General features: G+C 64.1%; 1 protein-coding gene across 1 annotated transcript; it reads left to right on the forward strand.

The window, feature by feature from the left end:
- The first annotated feature begins 2,695 nt into the window (after positions 1-2,695).
- Positions 2,696-8,604, forward strand: LOC116464110 (sushi domain-containing protein 2). The gene is made up of 14 exons (XM_032147379.2): positions 2,696-2,812; positions 3,040-3,191; positions 3,689-3,856; positions 4,322-4,496; positions 4,650-4,851; positions 5,042-5,127; positions 5,217-5,485; positions 5,571-5,714; positions 5,812-5,970; positions 6,757-7,005; positions 7,126-7,398; positions 7,529-7,705; positions 7,795-7,897; positions 7,982-8,604. The coding sequence occupies exons 1-14, from the start codon at positions 2,739-2,741 to the stop codon at positions 8,004-8,006; spliced, it is 2,256 nt and encodes a 751-aa protein (XP_032003270.2). The 5' UTR covers positions 2,696-2,738; the 3' UTR covers positions 8,007-8,604.
- The last annotated feature ends 437 nt before the right edge of the window (positions 8,605-9,041 follow it).

Below are 9,041 nucleotides of genomic sequence, written 5' to 3' on the forward strand. Positions count from 1 at the left end.
GGCAGATCACAGACCAGAGGGCCTAAGCTCATGCCCTGGGGCTGGCTCTGACTCCCTGCAAGTATGGCAAGTCCCTTTTGGACACCTTGAGAAGCTGCAGCTGGGAGAAGGCCACCCGCCTGTCTGGACATCCAGCCCAGGTGGCAGGGCCCAAGTGACCAGTCCCAGGCCACAGCTCTTACCACCCGCCCTGGCTGCAGGGGCTCCCAGAAGCCACCAAGGGCCTGGCTTGGCCATGCCTGTCCGCATCTGAGCTTCAGTTTCCTCATCTGCTCAAGAAGGGGAGGGGAACACTGATTAAATTATACAAACTCTGAGTGGCAGGATTAGGTGTGGCTGGGACAGCCAAGGCTCCCCAGGGTGGTGGCATCTGTGGAGCCTGGGGATGGGCCCTGTCTCCCTTCCGGGCCCCCAGCTGGGTTTGGATACCTCCTTTCCCCTCCCTCCCTCCCTCCCTCCCTCCAGAGGGGACCCCTGCAGAGCTGCCTCGGCCCCAGGGCTCAGCCTGTGTCTGACCCAAACAGCTCCCGCCTCCCTCTGAGGATGAGTTGGGTGCACCTCCTTCCTGCAGGAAGATGAGCGCTAGAGATGGAGGTCAATGTCAGGGTCACAGAGGCTGGAATCCTTCCTGCCTGGAGCTAAAATAGCCCTGCCTTACTCACCTTGCGAATCCCATCCTCTGCTTCAGCCCTGCCCGGCACGCCCTGCATACAAGGCGGGGCTGGGACCTGGGGTCTGAGCTTCGGCCTCTGGACATCTGGCTCATCGCCTGCCAAAGGTCCTGCAGCTGGAGGCTCCGGCCTCCTCACCCTCCCACAGGGTCCCAGGGCCGACCCAGGCCTGCAGGCCAGGAATGTGCTAACGGGGCAACTTGGGCCTTGCTGGTCCACGCAGGCACCTGTGGACTTTGAGAGGGGACCGGGTGGGGAGGGGTGGGGAGGGGCGGGGAGGGGCGGGGTGGGGCGGTGCTGCAGAGTGCAGAGAGGGCGGGGCCAGGCCAGCAGGGAGTGAGCTTGTCTGGCCGCCTCGCCTCAGAGCCACTGCACTGCTGGCTGCAGACACAGGCTGCACCATGAAGCCAGCCCTCCTGCCCTGGGCCCTGCTGCTGCTGGCGACAGCCCCCGGCCCGGGCCCCGGACCCACAGCAGGTATGCCTCCCTGCCCTTCTGTGCCCCCATCTGTCTGTCCATCTGTCTGCAGCCAGGCCTGGGCAGACGCCCCTCTGGGCTCAGCCTCTGTCCATCTGTCAGGCCATCTGGGGCTGTGCTAGGGGTGATGGGAAGAAATTCTGAGGGTCCACGTGGAGGGGCAGCCCATGGGATGGGAGGTCTGAGCTGGGCCCACCCTAAACGCGCTGGGAGCTAGGAGGGAGGCGGGGGAGACCAGCAGAGGCCTCAGCCTGTGTCTCCAGCCCTGACAGGGCGGGATCCCGGAGGGGAAGCCAGGATTGTGGGTCCTTATAAGGGTGGGGCTGAATCCAGGAAAGTCTAGGGAAAGCCCCGAACTCCAGAACCAGGACACTGGCCCCAGGCCACCCCCCACCCCATTTCCCATCAACCCTCCTGCCACTTATCTCACTTGCAAGCATCTCTCGGCCTCCTCCCCCGACCCCTGTGCGCCACCAAATCCTTGGCCAATACATATTTATTGTTGCTCTTAAGTGCCAGGCACTGCACTTGGTGAAGTGGGGCCAGCAGGGTGGCTCAAGCCCAGGCCTGGCCCTCGACTGGCCTCTTTTGACGGGGGACAGAGAAGGGCCAGGGAAGTGCGATTCCAGCCTATGTGCACGCACCCACGCCAGTCCCTCCCTGCAACCCTTCCTCCATGCCAGCCCCTGGAAATATGGCCTTGCCACAGGTCTCATGGCCCATAGGAGATGCTTTGGGCCCAGCGCCCACAGCCCCTCGCGGTGTGCACCCCCACTTCCCTTTCCCCACTGCTTGGACCCCTGCTTGAAATGTCCCTCCTTTCCCCAGAAAGGAGGGGAGCAGCCCTGGCCTTCTGCCCTGAGGGCGGAGCTCTCTTTGGGGTCTCAATTGCAGCCCCTGGGAGAGTGAGAAGGGTCAAGTTCAGACCCTGCACCATTCCCTACCAGGCCTCGAATGAGACTCTTGGCAGCCATATCCCCCACCCCAGTCCAGGCAAGCAAGAGGGGTTCTTCTGCAGGCTTCAGGGACTCCAGAAGGCGCGATGTCCACAGACGCCCTGGGGAGCCAAGAGAGGTCGAGGGCTCCAGCTACCGTGGCCTTCTGAGGACCCCCGCCTGTGGGATAGAGGACTTGGTGGCTGAAGGGCAGTCGTGCCCAGGGGGCTTCTCCTGACCCTGCAGGGCTGAGCGGATGCAGCCTTTTGCCTCTTCTCACTGCATTCTAGCCCGTCAGTCAGGGCAACAGCCAGATAGTCTGTGCTAAGATTCATCCCATCCCCACGGGCCCTGTGGCTTTCTACCGCGTCCACGTGGTGGCCAGTGCAGTTCCTGGCCAGCGTTCTCCTGGGGATGCTGCTGTCTAATGGGCTGCGGGAGAAACAGAGACAGGCCCTGCACATGGGGCAGCCAGTCCAGCACCTGCCGGGCCAGGCCCTCAGCATCCTCTCCTCCAGATGCCCAAGAGAGCTGCTCCATGCGCTGTGGCGCCCTGGGCGGGCCGTGTTCCTGCCACCCGACGTGCTCCGGCCTTGGTACCTGCTGCTTGGATTTCCGGGACTTCTGCCTGGAGATATTGCCCTACTCAGGCTCCATGATGGGCGGCAAGGACTTTGTGGTGCAGCACTTCAAGATGTCCAGCCCCACAGACTCCAGTGTGATCTGCAGGTTGGGAGGCCCAGGAGGCCGGGCACCAGGGCCCCACGCCCCCATCCCTGTGCATGCTGAGGGCTCAGACCCACTGGTGGGCTGAGTGGAGCCCCTCGGACCCAGGACAGGCAGGAGGGCACAGGGACAGCTGGCTGGATGGGTTCCCCAGGGAGGTTGGGGGCCCAGACTGTCAAGAGGCTCAGCCTGCAATGACCCAGCCCCTCCTACCACCACCACGCCCACAGGTTTAAGGACAGCATCCAGACCCTCGGCCATGTGGACTCCTCCGGGCAAGTGCACTGTGTGTCACCTCTGCTCTATGAGAGCGGCCGCATCCCCTTCACCATCTCACTGGACAACGGCCTCTCCTTCCCTCGCGCGGGCTCCTGGCTGGCTGGTGAGCCCTCAGCCCTCCTCCCTGCCCACAGCCTGTCCCCACGGGGACTTTCCCCAGCGCTAATCTATGCACACCGAGACTTGGCTCTTCCGTGCCCTGCTTCTCTGGCTGAACCAGTCCCTTGGGAGGCCTGCCCACCTGGGAGAGTTCCTTCAGCTCCTTTCCACTCCCTGGCATCCAGACAGCGATCCCAGCCCAGAGTGAGTGGGAGCTGCAGGGGTCCCTAGAGAGGTGGGCCAGTGCCAATCCGCTGAGCTCCGCCACACCAGGGCAGGGGAGAAGCCAGGTGGAGGCTAGAGGCGTGGGCAGTGGAGGGAGGGCAGGCCCCTGCCTCTCCGGCCTCAGTGTTCTTTTCTGCCGTGAGCACTGGAGAGACCATCACCCAGCTGCTGCCATGCATTGGCCCTGGAGGCTCCCACAGCCCTTGAAGCCTCAGGGCCTCCTCCCTGCACCCCCTGGGCCCAGGCCCTCACTCACCCCTCACCTCCCCTGCCCAGTGCACCCCAACAAAGTGTCAATGATGGAGAAGAGTGAGTTGGTGAACGAGACGCGTTGGCAATACTACGGCACCGCCGACACCTCAGGCAACCTCAGCCTGACCTGGCATGTCAAGTCGCTGCCCACGCAGACCGTCACCATTGAGCTGTGGGGGTACGAGGAGACAGGTGAGGCCAGCTGAGGGCTGGGGTGGCATCCAGAGCTTTGGGCCCCCAGAGGTGGGAGATAGGGAGTCTCAGCTGTGTGGGGGCAGGAGGGAAGTTTCCAGGTGGGGTTGAAGAGGGAAGGGAATTCCAGGCAGAGATTGAGGATTCGGATGGAGGGAAGTGCAGGTCAGGGTGGTCAGGCAGGTGGGAGGGGGCAGCTGCATGGGGCTTGGCTCCCAGGGAGGAGGCTCATGCGGAACCCCTGCATGGCTGGCATGGCCCTGGGCCCGGCTTCCAGCAGGGACAGGGATCCTGGAGTGTGGCAGGAGGTGATGGTCAGCCAAGCTGGGGTCCCTGCTAGAACAGACCCTCCTAAGGGGACCGCCTAGTGGTCCATCCACACATCTGTCAGGCTGCTGTAGGTGCCAAGGCCTGGGGCCAGGCCTTGAAGGAGCCCCAGGGCTAACCAGGCCTCCTCTCCCTCAGGAATGCCCTACTCACAGGAGTGGACTGCAAAGTGGTCGTACCTGTACCCCCTGGCCACACACATCCCCAACTCCGGCTCTTTCACCTTCACCCCAAAACCTGCTCCTCCCAGCTACCAGAGATGGCGAGTGGGTGCACTTCGGATCATCGACAGCAAAAATTACGCAGGGCAGAAGTAAGAAGGCGTGGAGGCGCAGGTGATGGGTGGAGGGCCTCGCTGCCTGAGGCCCATCGTGCTTGCCTGGGCAGCCCAGGCCCGGGGTGGGGAGAGTGGGGCGACCATTGGGTGGTGTGGCCTGGCCCAGCTCCAGCATCATTGCCTCCACAGGGATGTGCAGGCGCTCTGGACCAACGACCACGCGCTGGCTTGGCACCTGAGTGATGACTTCCAAGAGGACCCTGTGGCCTGGGCACGAACTCAGTGCCAGGCCTGGGAGGAGCTGGAGGATCAGCTGCCCAACTTCCTGGAGGAGCTGCCGGACTGCCCCTGCACCCTGACCCAGGCCCGGGCTGACTCCGGCCGCTTCTTCGTAAGCCTCCCATCAGGGCACAGGAGAGGGGATGAGGGGGTAGCCTCCCCACTGAGGACAGCACCAGGGGAGGCAGACAGAGGTGTCCTGGAGGGTGGGGCTGGGGTCTCAGGGCCCCTGCAGGGTTGGCCTCAGGGAGAGGATGACAGAACCCGAGGCCACTGGGTGATGGCCACCTGCTGCTCTGCAGACGGACTACGGCTGTGACATGGAGCAGGGCAGCGTGTGCACCTACCACCCCGGAGCCGTGCACTGTGTGCGCTCTGTGCAGGCCAGGTGAGCCCCCAGGCCGGGGCCGGGGTGGGGATTGGGGTCGGGGGTGGGCTCCCAACAGTGGCCTGGCCCTGACCCACTGGCTCCCGCAGCCCCCGGTACGGCTCAGGTCAGCAGTGCTGCTACACAGCGGACGGGACGCAGCTCCTGACGGCTGACTCCAGCGGCGGCAGCACTCCCGACCGCGGCCATGACTGGGGTGCACCCCCATTCCGCACGCCACCCCGAGTGCCCAGCATGTCTCACTGGCTCTACGATGTCCTCAGCTTCTATTACTGCTGCCTCTGGGCACCCGACTGCCCCCGCTACATGCAACGGCGGCCCTCCAATGACTGCCGCAACTACCGGCCCCCGCGACTGGGTGGGTGCCATCTTGTGCCCCAGACCCTGGGAAAGATCGGGCTGGGCTGGGGTGCACCCCACATGACCCTCCACTCTCACCCCAGCCTCCGCCTTCGGAGACCCACACTTTGTGACCTTTGATGGCACCAACTTCACATTCAATGGGCGCGGAGAGTACGTGCTGCTGGAGGCGGTGCTGACTGACCTGAGGGTGCAGGCGCGGGCCCAGCCCGGGACGATGTCCAACGGTGAGGCCAGGGCTAGGGGCCGCTCTGGGTGGCATGGGGTAGATCCAGGGTGGGAGGCTGGAGCCAAGTGGCGCTCGTTCTGCTCCCACCACCACAGGCATGGAGACCCATGGCACTGGGCTGACCGCAGTGGCCGTCCAGGAGGGCAACTCAGATGTGGTGGAGGTCAGGCTGGCCAACAGGACCAGAGGTCTGGAGGTGCTGCTGAACCAGGAGGTGCTGAGCTTCGCTGAGCAGAGCTGGATGGACCTGAAGGGTGAGCAGTCCAGCCATGCGAGGCTGCGGGCTGCCCTCACCTCCTCCCCATTCCTGTGGGGAGACTGAGGGGAAGCCCTGGGCCTTCATGCCTCTCCCAGCCCTGGCTAGAGGCCTGGGTGGTCCGACCTCAGGCCTTCACACCCACCGAGGTGCCCACATTGCACCCGCCTGGTCAAAAGCTGAGAGGCCTGGACGGTGGGACATGTCCTCCCTATGGAGGATCCCGGGAGCCGTCTGGAGGGAACTCACCCTGGTAACGTTCACCGCTGGCCTGCACAGAGCCACTCCTGTGCTCCTGTCACTCCCTCAGTCCTCAAAAGCCACTGCAAGGTCTCCAGCCCTGCGCGGTTAAGGATGCCCCTGGCAATCGGTAGCTCCGCATCCAAACCCCTTGCCTCAGGGAACTGAGTGAATGAAATGATTCCTGGTTGGGATGGGTGGGGACCTGGGAGGGGCCTGTCAGCACTGAGGGTGCAAGGACCCTCGGGATGTGCCCAGGCAGGTGTGGCTGCTGCAGCCAAGGCCAGAGGGACCCACACATGCATCTCAACATGGGGGGTTCACCGCAGGGGCTACACCTCAGGTGCCACTGGGGGGTTCCACCACAAGCATGGCAGGGGTGGTGGAGGGTCATGGTCAGCAGAATTGGCCCTGGGAACGCCCTCCCTTCCCCTGCAGGTGCCCTCACCCACAGCCCCTGGGTGCCGACCACCCTGTCCTGGGGCTGCGGGAGGGGACAAGATGCCCACAGCGGGTGACCCTGAGCCGTCCCCCTTGTGCCCAGGAATGTTCCTGTCGGTGGCTGCCGGGGACAGGGTCTCCATCATGCTGGCATCAGGGGCCGGCCTGGAGGTCAGCGTGCAGGGCCCGTTCCTGAGTGTGTCCGTCCTGCTGCCTGAGAAGTTCCTCACCCACACCCACGGCCTCCTCGGGACACTGAACAACGACCCCACCGACGACTTCACCCTGCGCAGTGGGCGCGTCCTGCCCCCGGGCACCAGTCCCCGGGAGCTGTTCCAGTTTGGGGCCGACTGTGAGTGACTGTGGAGTATATGGGGCAGATGGGGTGGGGGGGACTGGAAACACGGCACGGGCAGGGCTTGGGGACCAAGGGGAGCCATGCCCAGCAAGGCCCCAGTCATGTATCTTCCAGGGGCCGTGCACAACGCATCCTCCCTGCTCACCTACGACTCCTGGTTCCTGGTCCACAACTTCCTGTACCAACCCAAGCACGACCCCACCTTCGAGCCCCTCTTCCCTGGTGAGACCACAATCAACCCCAGCCTGGCACAAGAGGCAGCCAAACTATGTGGGGACGATCATTTCTGCAACTTCGATGTGGCAGCCACTGGGAGCCTGAGCACGGGCAATGCCACTCGGGTGGCCCACCAGCTCCACCAGCGTCGCATGCAGAGCCTGCAGCCAGGTGAGGGCGCGCAGGTAGGGGCGGTCAGGGGAGGTGGGCACCTTGTCCTGGGACAGGACCCCCCGGGGTGGCCACATGTGTGCATGCATGGCAGCTCAGGCCTGTCGTCTGCACTCTGCCCCCTTCCCAGTGGTGTCCTGTGGCTGGCTGGCCCCACCTCCCAACGGACAAAAGGAGGGCAACAGGTACCTGGCGGGTTCCACCATCTACTTCCACTGTGACAATGGCTACAGCCTGGCCGGGGCAGAGACCAGCACCTGCCAGGCTGACGGCACCTGGTCCTCACCCACCCCGAAGTGCCAGCCAGGTGAGGACACCCTGCTCATACACCTGCCTGCACCTGTCCCCACTCACCACCACAGAGGGCCCCCTCCCTGACACTCGCTCCCTCACCAGGACGCAGCTACGCGGTGCTGTTGGGCATCATCTTTGGGGGCCTCGCGGTGGTGGCGGTGGTTGCGCTCGTCTATGTGCTGCTGCGCCGCAGGAAGGGCAACATGTGAGACCCCCCAGCCCCTCTCCCGAGACCCTGGAGCAGCCGGTGGGACCGCCGAGCCTACTTCTAACTGCGTCTCTGTTGCAGGCACGTCTGGGGTGCACAGCCCTGATGGGAGCAGCTTGGCTGTGAGCACCAGGCCAAGACTCCTGAGAACAGGCAGCCCAGTCCTGCGACTCCCGCATCCCCAGGACCAGACACCTGGGACCTGGACACTTGATACCTGGGCATTTAACCCCCTACTCTGTCATCTCAGACCCCAGGCAGGAGGCCCAGTGTTCCAACACCCAAGCCTCGTGCTAGCAGCACACCGTGCTGTTCCCCACATACTCACGGCTCTAATTCCCCAGACCTGAAACTTCATACCCTGGGATTCTAATACCTGTGTCCTGAGCCCTGACACTCCCACACCTGAGCCTCAGATTCCAATACCTCACTCCCCAGAGCCTGACGCCGGGGCCCCTGACCCCTGATCTGCGGAGGCCTGCTTCCCCACTGCGCGGGCACCAGTGCAGTGCTGCCTTTGTTCCTGGACCCCTGGGCCCACCCTGGGACCCCAGATGGGGTAAGGAGAGGACCTAGAACCCCAGAGCAGACAGCGAGACCCCCAGCGGCAGAGACCTCCCTCGGGACTCCAGGCTTGTAATTTCGAACTCTTCTGGAAGATCACTCAGGAACACCCTCCCTGCCTGTGCAAGGAGAAAACAAGCGCCTCGTTTCCTTCCCTGGTCTCCTGGTGTTCATGCTGCGCCCTGGTTCCGGAGAGTTCCATGACCGCCTCTCGGGGTCACCACCAACCGTATCCAGAGTGAGGCAGGTCTGAGCCCTGCCTGCTTCCTTCACACCCAGGTTGCCGGGGATGCTCCCTCCCCAGGCTCTCTCTCCATGTGTGCAGTGGGATGGACAACTGTGGCCGCCTCGTGGGGTGGGGAAGCCGCCAACACAGCACAGGGCTCACTTGAGTTGCCTAAGAGATGGAGAGGGACAGCCCTGCCCACCCTCCCCCAGCACAGGTGCCACCCCCTCACCACGCCCTGGTGCGCTGTGGCAGCCCTGCAGCCTCGGCTCCTTGGCTGGGTGCAGTCACTGGCAGGGTCAGCTCCAAGTCCTCAGGAGACAAGCGCCCGGGCTCCTTAGCCCAGGAATG

This window comes from Hylobates moloch, unplaced genomic scaffold, assembly GCF_009828535.3.
Source record: "Hylobates moloch isolate HMO894 unplaced genomic scaffold, HMol_V3 SCAFFOLD_184, whole genome shotgun sequence".
NCBI lineage: Eukaryota > Metazoa > Chordata > Mammalia > Primates > Hylobatidae > Hylobates > Hylobates moloch.

Coding starts and splice junctions, on each gene's coding strand:
- LOC116464110 (XM_032147379.2), top strand. CDS start 2,739: ATGATGGGCGGCAAGGACTTTGTGGTGCAGCACTTCAAGATGTCCAGC. Junction 3,857..4,321: donor GTGGGGGTACGAGGAGACAG/GTGAGGCCAGCT, acceptor CCTCTCCCTCAG/GAATGCCCTACTCACAGGAG. Junction 7,706..7,794: donor CACCCCGAAGTGCCAGCCAG/GTGAGGACACCC, acceptor CTCCCTCACCAG/GACGCAGCTACGCGGTGCTG.